Here is a 15,948-nt window from a genome sequence, read left to right on the forward strand (position 1 = left end):
TTCTTTTGAGTATCGTGAAATGTTCCATTTCAACTTGCAAGATGCTGCAATTACGAGTAGTGACATACCTAAATGTACCTAAATAAGATGGAACAATAGTGTTTTCCAGTAAACCCGCAATGGACACAGCAGGGGCAGGAAGCAGGCAGAAAGTGGGGCAGCCGCGGGCTCTGTCAGGGTCAGATTTGGTATTAGTTTCCCATTTATCAATTGTTCTCGATTGACGGCCACGGGACGGGATTTACCCGCTCTATTTATAAGTTCAATGGGCACGCAACACTAATACAAATTTTTTTCGTGGCTGGTCGTGAATACTTAATGCATTAAATCGAAATCGCCTTTAAGAGCTTACCCCTCTGCCAAAAATCTTGCACAATATTGTGCAAATTTTTGTATGGACTGATTATCTGACATGGCTATTTTGTACTTTACGTACCTACAAATCATGTACAAAGTTTGACGTGCCCCTTCCCCCGCAAAGATCGGCAGACTGTTTTGTACAGAAAATGACAGACATGACGTCTCCAGTTCCTAATAAGTTCAAAAACTAAAACCCGACTACTGCAAATCGCGCTCTAAAAAGTATGAAACAAGATAGAATTCTTATCTGAAATTATCAAACAGGAAATATTATAAATGTAATCATTTTTTAATAAAAAAAAATACAACGTAATATAATTTACTACATTTTTTATATATTTACAGAGATATTCAAAGGATCTCCGTTGTCGTATGCCACGATTATAAACTTTAAAGTAAAGTGGCATACGACATACGACTACGGCTATCCTCTGAATCTCTGTAAATATATAAAAAATGTAGTAAATTATATTACGTTGTATTTTTTTTTATTAAAAAATGATAACATTTATAATATTTCCTGTTTGATAATTTCAGATAAGAATTCTATCTTGTTTCATACTTTTTAGAGCGCGATTTGCAGTAGTCGGGTTTTAGTTTTTGAACTTATTTTTTATTTAATTAATTTTGGGGTCAAGACTTCGTTACTATTTGAAGTTACTTTACTTTTGCGAGGGCGTCCTCAGTACAGAAATGCACGCAGAGCGCCGCATATATCGGGCTGCGCCATCCTTTGGCATGGAGGCGCTTTCCACGCCCGGCTTTAGAATGCGGACAGCGTGCCTCGTCCGTCGGGCTATGCCCGACTCTTTTAGTATGAGGGCGCCGAAGGCGCCCGGCTTTGGAACGCGTACAGCGTGTCTCGTACGTCGGGCTACGCCCGACTCTTTTAGTATGAGGGCGCCGAAGGCGCCCGGCTTTGGAACGCGTACAGCGCGCCACGTACGTCGGGCTACGCCCGACTCTTTTAGTATGAGGGCGCCTTCGGCGCCCGGCTTTGGTACGCGTACAGCGTACCTCGTACGTCGGGCTACGCCCGACTCTTTTAGTATTAGGGCGCCTTCGGCGCCCGGCTTTGGAACACGTACAGCGTACCTCGTACGTCGGGCAACGCCCGACCCTTTTAGTATGAGGGCGCCTTTGGCGCCCGACTTTGGAACGCCTACAGCGAGCTTCGTACGTCGGGCTACGCCCGACTCTTTTAGTATGAGGGCGCCGAAGGCGCCCGGCTTTGGAACGCGTACAGCGTACCTCGTACGTCGGGCTACGCCCGACCCTTTTAGTATGAGGGCGCCTTTGGCGCCCGGCTTTGGAACGCGTACAGCGTGTCTCGTTCGTCGGGCTACGCCCGACTCTTTTAGTATGAGGGCCTTCGACGCCCGGCTTTAGAACACGTACAGCGTACCTCGTACGTCGGGCTACGCCCGACACTTTTAGTATGAGGGCGCCGAAGGCGCCCGGCTTTGGAACGCGTACAGCGTGTCTCGTACGTCGGGCTACGCCCGACTCTTTTAGTATGAGGGCGCCGAAGGCGCCCGGCTTTGGAACACGTACAGCGTACCTCGTACGTCGGGCTACGCCCGACCCTTTTAGTATGAGGGCGCCCGGCTTTGGAACGCGTACAGCGTGTCTCGTTCGTCGGGCTACGCCCGACTCTTTTAGTATGAGGGCGCCTTCGACGCCCGGCTTTGGAACACGTACAGCGTAATCGATATTAAACTTTCGTGAGACATATTTTAAATTGTTTATACGACAACGGTTTCACTCACCTGAGCCTGAGGAAGGACCCCCGACGGGCCCGAAACATGTCGCCAATAGCGACTAAAAATTCAAGTGAGTGAAACCGTTGTCGTATAAACAACGTACAGCGTACCTCGTACGTCGGGCTACGCCCGACCCTTTTAGTATGAGGGCGCCTTTGGCGCCCGGCTTTGGAACGCGTACAGCGTGTCTCGTTCGTCGAGCTACGCCCGACTCTTTTAGTATGAGGGAGCCTTCGGCGCCGGCTTTGGAACGCGTACAGCGTACCTCGTACGTCGGGCTACGCCCGACTCTTTTAGTATGAGGGCGCCGAAGGCGCCCGGCTTTGGAACGCGTACAGCGCGCCACGTACATTTGGCTACGCCTGACTCTTTTAGTATGAGGGCGCCTTCGGCGCCCGGCTTTGGAACGCGTGCAGCGCGCCACGTACGTTGGGCTACGCCCGACTCTTTTAGTATGAGGGCGCTTTCGGCGCCCGGCTTTGGAAGGCGTGCAGCGTACCTCGTACGTCGGGCTACGCCCGACTCTTTTAGTATGAGGGCGCCTTCGGCACCCGGCTTTGGAACGCGTACCGCGAGCTTCGTACGTCGGGCTACGCCCGACTCTTTTAGTATGAGGGCGCCTTCAACACCCGGCTTTGGAACGCCTACAGCGTACCTCGTACGTCGGGCTACGCCCGACTCTTTAAGTATGAGGGCGCCGAAGGCGCCCGTCTTTGAAACGCCTACAGCGAGCTTCGTACGTACAGCGTGCCTCGTACGCCTCTTGTACGGCTGTTTCCTACATTTTGGCTGATCTGGACTTTTATACCTATTCACGTTATAAAATATTGCAGATCATTAAACAACACCATGTATATAGTGGCCAAACTAATTTCTTTTGCAAAAATCTTCTTGTATCGCCTTTATTGGGTAATACGCGGATAGAATCCAGAGCGCTTTTAGATTCGTAGTTCGAATTACCTACCCGATAAATTAATGTTTTATCGGGTTCGTGTAAGCAAAGCCGGGTGCAAAAGCTAACAATATTGTATATATTTGAATTGTGCTAATTGAGCTCTTTCAAATGATATACAACACGTCATCACTACTTTATTTTATTTTTTTGGTTCTTGACTTTATGACCTCTAGAGGGCGCCGTGTTCATTTTTTTGTAACGTCATATAGCCTATAACCAGCGGACGATTAAGACGATTCGAATGACATATCATTTGTCAAATTATAATGAGTACTTTAGAAGTTCTGAGGGAACAAATGAACATACATACATACATACCCACATACATACCGGTCAAAATCATAACCCTCCTTTTGCGTTGCCGTAGTCGGGTAACAACTAAATACTCAAAGTGTCGGACGCGTATGTGTCTCATCTCATCACTTCATCAGCCAATTAGCCATAGAGAATTTTAAATTATCATCGCTTGTACAAAATAAAACTCGTAGAATATAATAATTAATTTACATTTATTACAACTTATTACTTATTAATATAAACATCACGCCAAAAACAGAAACGTGAAGTTATTTTATGTAGGTAGAGGTCCATATATATATTATAATATGCATGTGTACAAAATACAACATCAGAGATTTTAACGAGCTCTATAAGTTTGACAATGATAAAGGTTATTTTATGGTGACTAGAAACACTGGCTCAGAGAGCATAACCAATTAGAGAGCTGATGTGTACGTGTCTAGCTAGACATCTGTGTATCTACACAGGGTGGTGTGTCGCAGGGTCTAGATGGCGTGGCTCATCCTGCGGTACCACTCGGGGTCTGCGGCGGTGGCGGGGCGGCCGCCGGAGTGGTGGTAGTGGAACTCCGCGGTGCCGCGGCCCGGCACGCCGTTCACCGCGTACCGGCAGAAGCGCTCCTGCATGCGCGCCTCCCACTCCGAGGACACGTAATGGGTCGCCTCGTGTTCTACCTGCACCTGAAACACGACAAGATCCACATTATGTCAATACCAAATATCCTTACTAGATTAGGTTAACAACTGCTTCCACACATATATTTTTCAACTTTGGCCCTCATCAGCTTGCCCACGAAGATTAGAGTGTTCTATTGTTCATAATGGTTAGGTATGAGAAGGTGGTAGTGGTAGTAGGTGGACGGTGGTGACGATTGAGCAAAGGAGACCAGAGCAAGAACATTTCTTTCGTTGAATATAAACTGTATCTTATGGAGCTAACCATGATAATGAGCGCTTGTGAGTGAGCGCGGCGGCATGTGGCTTCCAAATAAGATGACGTTACGCCTAGGGTTGCCAACCGTACTATATTATATAGTATTGTACTATATTTTGGCTCTCTGTACTATACAGGGTGGAAAGGCACGACGATCCTTTCCGCAAAAGGCGGATTGTTTAGCCTAAGCTCTACATTTTCTCCATAGAAACTATGTTAATATGGGAAACCGTTTCTAAATTATGGTCTTTTAAACATCCATGCAAAAAACTACTTTGTTCTAACCCTAACAGGTGACAAGGTCAATGAACTTACTAGTAAACAATCTGTATACGGCAGGAAATTGTACTAATTTGTTGCCATCCAACTATTCTTAGGTCTGCTTACAACACGGTAAGAATCGTTGCAGGATTTTCGCTTTCTTACTGGTTCCACTTGTTCAATACTTGAATGAAGTAGTTATGTTATTCCTTAATATTAATAATACTAACCACAACATTGTTTACAACGACAGTTTAAATTGTGACATTGACAACCACTCAAAAGTACGCAATCCTCTTATAAATATCTCTGGTTTCCTTGACTGATAAACAGGTTTTAGTTTCTTTACACGTTTCACAAAATTATTTTCGAATAATTGGAAACTATCTAAAATAATAAAAAAATACAAGTAGGTTGTGTTTGATAGACCAAATGAATTTGCAAAAATGAAATATCTACTAAGAATATATCAATAATAAATAGGTACTTCTTAAATACCTAACTAACAAACCTTCTTGCGTGGTAGGAAATAGACAAGACGTCTGATGTTTGAAATTAAATTGTCATTGAACTTTACTTATCTAATGTTATATTCTTCAAATAAAAATACCGTTGTTAGATTCTCGTGGTTATTTAAATTTGTGGGACTGTGTAAAAGATATGGTGTACCAAACGGAATGTGAAACTGCGGACGAAATGAGACATTAAAGGCTAATTGCTGCTTTTGACAATCTGCGGAGGAAAAATTAGGAACATTATCAAATATCTACTACAAAACTCTTTTCCTTCTTGTTCAATGAAATGACATGTGGGCAATGTGCGCGGGCTCGGGTGCGGGCTGCGGCGTACATTATAAGACACGGAGGTACATTTGAAAACCGTATGTGAAGAGAAGATAGTGTTAAATATTGGCAAAAAGTAATTATCTAAGGAAGTAATAAAATTGTTTGTAATATTTTTGCATTCATTTGATTTATTTGTCATTTATGCGTCATTCATACATCATTGCGATTCTGTCAACGATCGGAAAAAAGCGTAAAGTCCCGAGCTTTCCCGACGGGGATCCTTAACCTAGCCGTCATGTGCACATGCTATGTTATGACCACAGTTAAAAAGTAGAAAATTTGCTATTTTTATTTTTTACTCAATTAACGATTCTTACCATTACCAATCTGCTCTGTATCGCTTAAACGACCTAATACTTCCGGGAAGGATCGTCGTGCCTTTCCACCCTGTATACTTTTGGAAAATATATAGTACGCTAAAATACTATATTTCCGATTAAACGTATATTACACTCAGTTTAGTATTTTATCTAAAATTAATATATTTATTTGAAATGTACTATATTTTTGATGCCTTATTATGGAAAATACTATATTCCACCAAAAAAAAGTTAGCAACCCTAGTTACGCCTGAGCCCTCGATCTCGTAGCAACGGGTTTTTCGGAACGAAACGTGATATGAACCCGGACTATAGTGGGTATACAGCCTAGAAAGATGATCTTGGAGCAGCGAGCTCTACCTGAACGTGGTAGTCTTGATCTCCGGCTCGGAAGCTGAAGCCGTAGTCCTTGGGCGGCGTGCCGCCCTCGCCGTGCTGCCAGAGCTGCAGGTCGACCGTCTCGGCCGGCAGCACGCGCCCGTCCGGCAGCGCCACCACGCCCACCTCGAAACTGCCGCCAAATAACACGTTAATAACGAAAATGGTTATATATTTTGGGACCTACAAATCATATACTTGTGGTGACCATAAATTCCACACTACCGACTTCTCCAGCGGGCCCGTAGTCAGGCGACGGCGAGAGCGGCCCGCAGCCTGGCGGTCCCTGGCTGTGACGTCACGCCCCCACCGCGGCGCGACCGGCCGCAGCTCAGTTCATCGCCTGCGCTCGGACAGAGAACGCTCGCACTGAACGCACGTCGCTTTTCTCCGCCATATCGCTAGCCTCTGCTTACGCGCGTTACATCTATATTGCACATAGCTTCTTTCTGTCGCCTAACTTTCTTCCGCACTTCGCACGCATTTTGTTACCTTAATTTTCTTAGTTATTATAAGCTTTATATGGATCTTCGAGTTTGATTTCTAAACCGCTGGATAGGAATCCATATACTTAATACAAAATAAGGTAATTTAGTGGAACAAAACTTATTTAGTACCAGATAATATGGAACGAAAAGTAAAGAACTGAAGGGTTTGCTCTTTGAAAGAGACGGTGCCTGACGTCACAGACATATTAATGCAGTTCGCATTGTCTTAAAAATAAAGTCTTTTTCAGTAAAATTCCCTATTTTCAGTATTTAAAGTACTTCCCCTCCATGTGGCTAACTCGTGGGACTCCCAGTAGGTATAATATTTCTAAGAGCAGACTTCCATGTTTTTATTTGTCTCGCAAACTGTCTGTCGCAAAACAAATGAAGTACTACACAACGGTAATAGTACCTACATTGTGCCACCCTGGGGGGGTAAGCTCGATTTTGTAAACGAGGTCTATAATTCCCATGGGCCATGGGAGTTAGAGCCTTTTTAGGGTTCCGTAACTCAAAAGGAAAAAACGGAACCCTTATAGGATCACTCGTGCGTCTGTCTGTTTGTTTGTCTGTCTGTCTGTCTGTCTGTCTGTCCGTCTGTCACAGCCGATTTTCTCCGGAACTACTAGACCAATTAAGTTGAAATTTGGTACACATGTAAATTTGTGACCCAAATACGGACATGAAACGTAAACAAATGAATTTTAAACATGGGGGCCACTTTTGGGGGGTAAATGAGAAAATTAAAAAATAAAGTTTTTCAAACTATATCATGTTACATATCAAATCAAAGGATCTCAAATATATTTTTTTATAATTTTTGAATAAACAATTTAGAAGTAATTCAATAGAATAGGCAAAAAATGACCATTCCCCCCCCCCCTTTATCTCCGAAACTACTGGGTCTAAAATTTTGAAAAAAATACCTCAAATAGATCTATACCTATAGATGACAGGAAAACCTATTAGAAATGTACAGTCAAGCGTGAGTCGGACTTAATTACTTAGTTTTTGATCCGACCGACCCCTACGGATTTTTAAAGAGATTTCACTCACGTTTCACATAAAAAAATACATTTTTAATACAGTTGCTCAAAAAGTGCTACTTTACGTAGCTGTTTAGCGTGCGGAAAGTTGGTTATCTCGAACTAGTGCTTTTTACTTTTCCAATTTTTTTAAATTTATACTTGTTCCAATTCACGACTACTTATTGATGAGTGTTAATATTAGTTTCCTTTAAACGTCGTAATCAGCATAAAAACCTACCGTTAATGTAAGAATACGAAAAATATTACATATTTCATATTTAATTACTTACCTCTTCATCATTATAACACGTTTATTTTTTAATATTCAATATTGATAATTCCGTTCTTAATAAGTTGACTGAATGGAACGGAATAGCTGCCAAACGCCCATAGATATAATATACTTAAAGACGACGTCTAACCGAGCTGTCACTGTTACCACTTTTGTTTAGTGTACGATTAACAATGTTTTTCTTATTTTTTCGCAACTGTATTAAAAAACGTCGTTCGATACACGTGCGGAAATGTCATTCTTCACTCGTCCCGAGTCTTGCCACTCGCCTGCGGCTCGTGGCAAGATATCTCGGTACTCGTGAAGTAATGACATACCTTCCGCACTAGCATCGAAATGTACTATTTTAAAAATTGTGTAATGTACGGAACCCTTGGAACGCGAGTCCGACTCGCACTTGGCCGGTTTATTTACAATCCATAACTCCCGCGGGATTAATATAGGCCTTTTTTTGTCATTCAGTACCTACACCTTCATGAAATAAGATCTTTTTCGAGCAAGTGTGTTCACGCATGGAGCATCTCACAACTCGAACCTTATTCATACACAAAACTCTTTTGGCTGCAGGTTTATTACTGAGGTTTGAAAATGTCTTTCTCTAAACCATAGTTTGGCAAAAAGCTGGTGGGCATGAGTTATTGAGTTCATATCCCAATAACTCTAATAAGAGCATTTTTTGTGATGATCGTGAAATTCGTGGATGTGACTATATGTATGTGTAAGATTGTCCCACAATATTTTTATTTATTTCAAGTAATCTGTACATACTTGGTGGCCGTAGAGGGCTGGCATATGACTCCAACCGCCGCTTTAGTCCCATCAGCCAGGAACATGTGGTGGAAGGCGTAGCGCCGCATGAGCGACCAGTCTCGGCGCGCGCCGAAGCTGTGGTCGCGGAACGACGGCAGCGTGAACTGAAGCTTCTCTTCCCCAATCGTCAGCGAGCAGCAGAGACTGCCAAATTGCTCATAGTGGGACTGGTGTGCCCTGTGAACAGATTTTGCATATGAAACAAGCAATTTTAGAGAAAATGTCAGTTAGTATTCAGTATAGGTATTTATTGCAGCATCATCATGTTGTTTTTACAAGGTGTTAAAGTAGGTATTTCATTTCTTGATCAAACATGAACCCTGTTAGTAGGGCAACTCTTATAACTATATCTTATATCTAATAGATTACATTAAAATTTGGTGCAAATCATACCTATTTATACATTATTTTGTAATATTAACTTAAACAAAAGTACATAAATTAATTAAAAAATACAAAAATATAAAAATCGTATTGTGAAATATACGTAAAAATATTGATGACATCGATTTCATTATGAGCGTTGCTGCATGGCTTAGCTTTTGGGAGCGGAAGTCTTTAGGTTTGATCCTCGGCATAATGGGCGTTTCGAAACTAATTTACAAGATATCAGTTGTTATTTACCAGTTAGTCTTCACCTCGGCCTCGGTGTAGGAAAATATCGTAAGAGAACCGGATAGTCGCCCCACCCCCATGAGGAAGAGGGGTTTTTAATGTTGAGCACGAACAATAAAAGGTGTTCTTACGTCTTTAGGCCGTCGAAGTACTGCCTGCTCCAACGCTCCCGCGCGATGGAGCGTATGACGGCAGGCGCGTGCAGCTCGCAGTCGAAGTCGAAGTGCTTTGTGTTCGCTGTCCATTCGCCAGTGAACGTCACCTCCACTTCATGTGTAGGGTCCCTTTGGTACCTTTACATACAAAGCATGAGATTAGTTAACTGATATAACGAAGCCGAAATGTGGCGTTTGCTGTCGCATTGCCAAGCTAATACTTTGCTACACACGTAGGGTGCTTTTGTGTGTGGTCTTACCTCATTTTTCCCTGATAATTAAGAGTCCACCGTTTCATCGGCTCCGCGGGCGCTATGCGAATGCCCTCGGCGCCGAACTCGCCGCTCCGGGCCCCGAATAGTACCGTGTCCGGCAGCTTGGCGCTACACAGCAGACCCTTGCCCGGCAGCTGGAATAACAGATTGAATAATACATATAGGTAAACCGAGCGACTACGACAAGGTATTTTTTTTAATTTAATATTTTTTTTATTATGTTTTAAAAATGTTACATATACTTATACATATTTGTTTTGATACATACGCCGATGTAGAAGAGTCCGTTGCACATGCCAAGCGGGCGGCGCTCGCTGCCCATCATGACGTAGGTGCCCTCCTCCTCGGGCGCGCCGTCCGCGGCGATGAAGAACACCGCATCAAAGGCCTGCAAGACAGTCGGTGCTTTCAGAAATTACAAAGTTTGCCTTTCTCGTGGATTAAAAAACTGTTTGGGTTGTTGCGCGCTGCAACAGCATGGCCCCGGGCGACTGCGACTGCCCTCTAAGTAGTAGCATGTTGGGTTAGTCGCTGCGTTACCTTAGAGTGGTCGCTGAGAGGCTGTGCGCGGTCCATGAGCGCAGGGTCGGAGATGGCTCGCACGCCCTGCCCGGCGCGACCGCTGGCGCCTCTAATTCGGACCGCATACTGTAACAGACAAAATAAAATACTACAATGATCTCGACACATGACATATTTTTGATTAAATCAGTTCGCTTCACAAAGCCTGCGAAGACGCACGTGCATAGAATTTACGTATTTGTTTCAACCAGGGCAGTGATTGTCAAACTTTCATCATGCCGACGTGTATTGATTGTAACCTAGAAGTCAGTGATTCGGCTCAGTGTAGTGGGTGCAAAAATCATTTCGGGTTTTGCTGTGCCAATATTACAGAGACAGGCTATAGGAAATTGGGCACCGAAAGAAGAGCTGGATGGAAATGTTTAAGATGTAGAAAGGATACCTCACAGTCTCCTCTGGTCACTAAACAACAATATGTGCCTGTTCCTGAGCCGAGTGCTTCCAAACCGGTTGATCTGGACTCTTTAATGAGCGAGATCCGCGATATGAAAAGGCATGTTGTGTGCCTTCCCGAGATCAAGGTGGAACTCTCAGAGATTAGAAAAACGTGTGAATTCACAAGTGACAAATTGGATGAGTGCATTTTACGTATTGCTGAAGTTGAGAGCAAGATTCCTGAGATTGAGATCCTCCACGGCAAGGTTGAAACTTTAGGCCAAGAAGTGTCATCCCTCAAAAGTGAACTCGCTAGTAGGGATCAGTGGCAACGGCTCAACAATGTAGAAATTAAAGGGGTTCCACTTAAGAAGAATGAGAACCTGTTCTTGATCCTTGACAATATTTGCGGCGTTGTGGGATTCCCAATCGACAAGAATAGTATCAATTATATTTCAAGGGTCCCTGCTCAGAACTCAAATGAGAAGTGTATCATTGTAGGATTTATAAATAGATACATAAAAGAAGAATTCTTGGCTTCAGCGCGACTTAAGAAGACCATCACGGCTGAAGAAATCGGATTTCAGGGCAGTAAACAAAGGATCTTCGCCAACGATCACTTAACTCCTATGTACAAGCAGCTGCTGACGAAGACGAAAAGTACTCTTAAGTCGAAAGGATATGCGTACATATGGGTCAAATACGCGAAAATTCACGTACGCAAGGATGACTCTTCCAAAGTATTTATAATTAATAGTGATAATGATTTAAACAAATTAGTCTAATCAAGGTCGTAATGTACTTAGTTTTCTCATTATTGTTGTCTCGGTTAATTTTAGTGGTGAACTTACTATTTTTCATATTAAAATTTTTATACATCACGCAAACTTTGAGTACCGTTGTCCGGCCTAAACCGGGCGGGAGTTGTTATTGTCTGGGTCGGCCGCTTATCGCCGATTGCATTGTTTGCATGTTGCTACTGTTCTTATTGTTGTTGAGCTCATTAAAAGATATTTATCCTTGTCTAATCCATTTGATTTTCGTGCTTGTTTATGACTTACTCGCTCACGCTAATGGGAAACTGTTTATGTCTGTAGGCGATTATTTAAATTATTCTACAATTCGGACTTTCTGGAGTGCTAAATATTTCATTGACGTGTTTTTTCTGTTCGATTGTTCATTATTATGTTTTAATATAATGTTTTTAAGAATATTTTTTCACAGTGAATAGTAAACTTACATATCCAACAATTTACTACCAGAATGTGAGGGGTTTACGGACTAAAACATCGATATTTTATAGGAATTTAAGTTTAGCTTGCTACGATATTATTATGTTGACGGAAACGTGGCTTTTGGATGGGGTCTTAGATAACGAGCTATTTGATGACCGATATATGGTTTGGAGGCGAGACCGTGACGCGGCCCTGACAGGTCAAGGTCGTGGCGGAGGCGTGCTCATCGCTGCCCGCAGGGACCTGGCTGTGGTACCGCACCCGGAGTACCACTCCTCAGCTGAGGACTTGTGGGTCACTCTGTCTATATCTGACGACTCAAATAAAGTACTTAACGTTCACCTATGTGTCTTATATCTATGTAAGCAAAATGGAGGATTTACGTTTTCCCAACAATTATCTAACTTTTGCAACCAACTTGAAAATATTGTAATTAATCACCCCAATGATAAATTCCTAATTTCCGGGGATTTTAATATGAGTAATATAGAATGGTTGATCCAAGATTCATATTTAACCCCCGTTAATTATACTACAGTCGAGGAGCGCGGTTTTATTGATGATTTAAATTTGCTTAACTTGCATCAATATAATGGGGTCCGTAATCGCTATAACAAAACATTAGATTTAATATTATCAAACGATATCGTGTGCGTTAACAATTGTTGTGATCCCTTAGTCCCAATTGACCCTTACCATGAAGCCTTAATTATTTCATTGCAATTTTCTGTGCTAAAGTCTATTATACCGGCACCACGCTATAAATATTATTTTAACAAGGGTGATTATACCTCGATAAATAATGAGTTATTCTTGATTAATTGGGTAAATGAATTTTCTTGCCGATCACTTGATCAATGCGTTGAGTTTTTTTATTCTACTTTTAAAAAATTAAGAGATAAATATATTCCTTATAAGGTCCTAAACATGGGTACTTTTCCTCCATGGTTTTCAGCTTCTTTAAAAAAAGTTATCAAAGAAAAAAGTAAGTATTTGAAAAAATTCAAAATTTATGGTAACAAGTCTGATTATATTTCTTATTGTATTTTAAGAGACCGTGTTAAAAGAATAGAACGGGAATGTTATTTGACATATATTAGTCGTGTTGAAAGCAATATTGCTCGGAATCCAAAGCAGTTTTGGACCTATATTAAATCGCGTAGTAATTCTCATGGTATACCAAGTTCTTTAAAGTATGGTGATAGAGTGATTTCGAATGGTGCAGATATATGCAATGCATTTTCTGACTATTTTTATACAACTTTTTCTGCTCCTACCAATAGCTCAGATGTACTGTCTTACAATGGTAACTGGAACTCACCAACCGATATATTTAAGATTGAAGTTGATCCGGATTTCATCCTTCGTTTGCTTCTTAGCCTTGACCCTTCTAAATCTGCAGGTCCTGATGAGCTTCCGGCTCAGTTCTTAATGAATTGTGCTAAAGGTCTATTGAAGCCTATAGAACTGTTGTTTAAACGATCATTTAGTGAGTGTGTTGTTCCTAATGTATGGAAATCTGCGTTTATTACTCCTGTCTACAAAAAAGGGTCTCGGATAGAAATCGTTAATTACAGGCCTGTGTCTAAATTATGTATTTTAGCTAAAGTGTTTGAAAAATTAGTATATGTTCAAGTTTATGATGCTATTAAACATTCTTTTAATCATAGTCAGCATGGTTTTATGCAGCGAAAATCTACGGTGTCCAACCTGGTGCTACTAAATGATTTTATTACAGGGGCAATGGATAAAGGTAATCAGGTAGATGTCATTTATACGGACTATAGTAAAGCCTTCGATCGTATTGATCATAAGTTGCTTATTGTGAAACTACAACGCTTAGGGATAAATGGTGACCTGTTGAGGTGGTTCTCATCATATATTAATAACCGATCTCAAGCTGTTGTTATAAGTAATTATGTTTCTAGTTGGGTTAATGTCCCGAGTGGTGTCCCACAAGGATCTTTGCTCGGTCCTTTGCTTTTCAATATTTTCATTGACGATATCTCTGTATGCTTTAAGTTTTCTAGGTTGCTTTGTTTCGCGGATGATATGAAAATTATTGCTCAGATTAAATCAGACCAAGATGTTGCTCTATTACAAGCCGATCTCGATCGTCTTGGTATGTACTGTAGAGAAAATAAGTTGGATCTTAACCCATCTAAATGTCATGTAGTTACTTTCTCACGTCAGAAATCACCGATCACTTCTGTTTATGCTATACATAATCAATATTTATTAAGAGTATCTTTTCTAAGAGATCTGGGCGTAATACATGATTCCAAATTACTATTTGACTCTCACATTGATAGCATTGTGAAGAGTGCTACTAAGTCTCTTGGGTTCATAATGCGCAGTTGTTCCGATTTTACACAGGCAAAAACTTTCAAGATCCTATATTGTTCATTTGTAAGAAGCAAACTCGAGTATGCTTCCCAGATATGGAACCCCTGTTACAACGTTTATATAGATAGGATCGAGCGGATTCAGCGAAAATTCATAAAGTTTCTCTGCTATAAATTACGTACCCCATATAACTCATCTAATTATATTAGCGTGTGCAAAAAACACCATTTGTTACCTTTGTCACAGCGACGTGAAATTGCTGACATTATATATTTCTTGAAAATTACGAATGGCACCATTGACTGTCCTGATCTTCTAGGTAGTATTGTGTTCAACACTCCTAATAGAGTTAAAAGGTATTATCCCCCTATTTCTGTTCCCTTTGCATCCTCGAATTACAGACGTAACAGTTTCCTTATTCGTGCGGGTAGAACACTTAACAGTCTGTCAAGAGAGCACGATATTGATGTGTTTAATATAAATACGCAGTCTATACGACGTATTTTAACGCTTAAATTCTTTGAGTGAGCTTGACCTTTCTATCTTGTCTGTAATGATTTTTGTCCTCAATAGTTTTTATTCTTAATTTATGTATGTACTTGCTTAGTCTACGCAGAATTGTAAACTATATATACTTACCTAGCGAAGTTATCTTCTATGTAATTTCTATCTGTGAAAACCTATAATTGGCCTTCGATTATTATACATAGTGCTAATATGTTTCATGTGCTGTTGGTTTTCCAATAAATAAATAATAAATAATAATAATAATAATAAATTTTATAAGTAAGCCTGCGCTTTGGCCCTTGTCGCACTGCTGTCTGCTATTCATCCTTCTGTGTTGATTTCTCTCGGAATACCTATCGACATGGATGGCAACCACAAATAATAGTGACCGGAAACAGATAGGCAATCTAGTTGATTCATGGTGTACAAGTTGTAGTCGGTGAAATTTTTTTTTTTCAAATTTAATTAAAAAATAGCCTTGGCCATATTTCTTTAGGCAATCCTATTTATTTATATTCTAGAACATATTTTCTTTCATAAAATATACCTAAGTCACACGTATCGGTGAAGGTCGACCATATATACCGGACCTTAGACCATTAGACTAATGTAGTGTGTGTAGTGTACTACAATAGTCTGATAGCGCTATAGAGCTACGCCCCACAGCACAGCTTATTAATAGTCAACAACAGACTAAACTGAAGGCCTTCTGCGGTTTTCGTAAATTGCTATTTCGTTATCGCAATTTCGTCTCTCTGAGTGATAAAGAGGCATAGCTAACGAAATTTCGATTGTCGTGTTTCACTGCTCTGTACTTAATAGTCTAGGAATTACACTATTTACTAACCTTCCTGAAGTAGTAAATGGCCGCGAACACAACATACTTGAGATAGTACCACTTGCCGGGCCGTGTATAAACTCCGAATATAGGCGCCGGGTCCTTCTTCCTCGCGACGTACGTCAGCAGGGCCAGGGCTACGCCCCACAGCACCAAGCAGCACGCCATGGCTGCGACGGATTACTGACTGATCGTAGCTATAACGGGCTGCCCGGCGGTGATAAGATATACCTAAATCACAGGTGGCTGATAAGCGATTTTGTATTACAATTTAATAAACCTATTAT

At 41.4% G+C, this 15,948-nt stretch overlaps 1 protein-coding gene across 1 annotated transcript; it reads right to left on the reverse strand.

Moving 5' to 3' along the window:
• Positions 1–3,851: 3,851 nt before the first annotated feature.
• LOC134668698 (uncharacterized) lies at positions 3,852–15,835 on the reverse strand. The gene is made up of 8 exons (XM_063526138.1): positions 15,671–15,835; positions 10,319–10,426; positions 10,047–10,166; positions 9,764–9,912; positions 9,480–9,641; positions 8,692–8,910; positions 6,098–6,248; positions 3,852–4,058 (listed from the first exon to the last, which is right to left on the reverse strand). Exons 1-8 carry the CDS (start codon positions 15,827–15,829, stop codon positions 3,864–3,866), a joined length of 1,263 nt encoding a protein of 420 aa, XP_063382208.1. The 5' UTR covers positions 15,830–15,835; the 3' UTR covers positions 3,852–3,863.
• Positions 15,836–15,948: the final 113 nt, after the last annotated feature.

The sequence above is a fragment of the Cydia fagiglandana genome, chromosome 11 (assembly GCF_963556715.1).
Source record: "Cydia fagiglandana chromosome 11, ilCydFagi1.1, whole genome shotgun sequence".
NCBI lineage: Eukaryota > Metazoa > Arthropoda > Insecta > Lepidoptera > Tortricidae > Cydia > Cydia fagiglandana.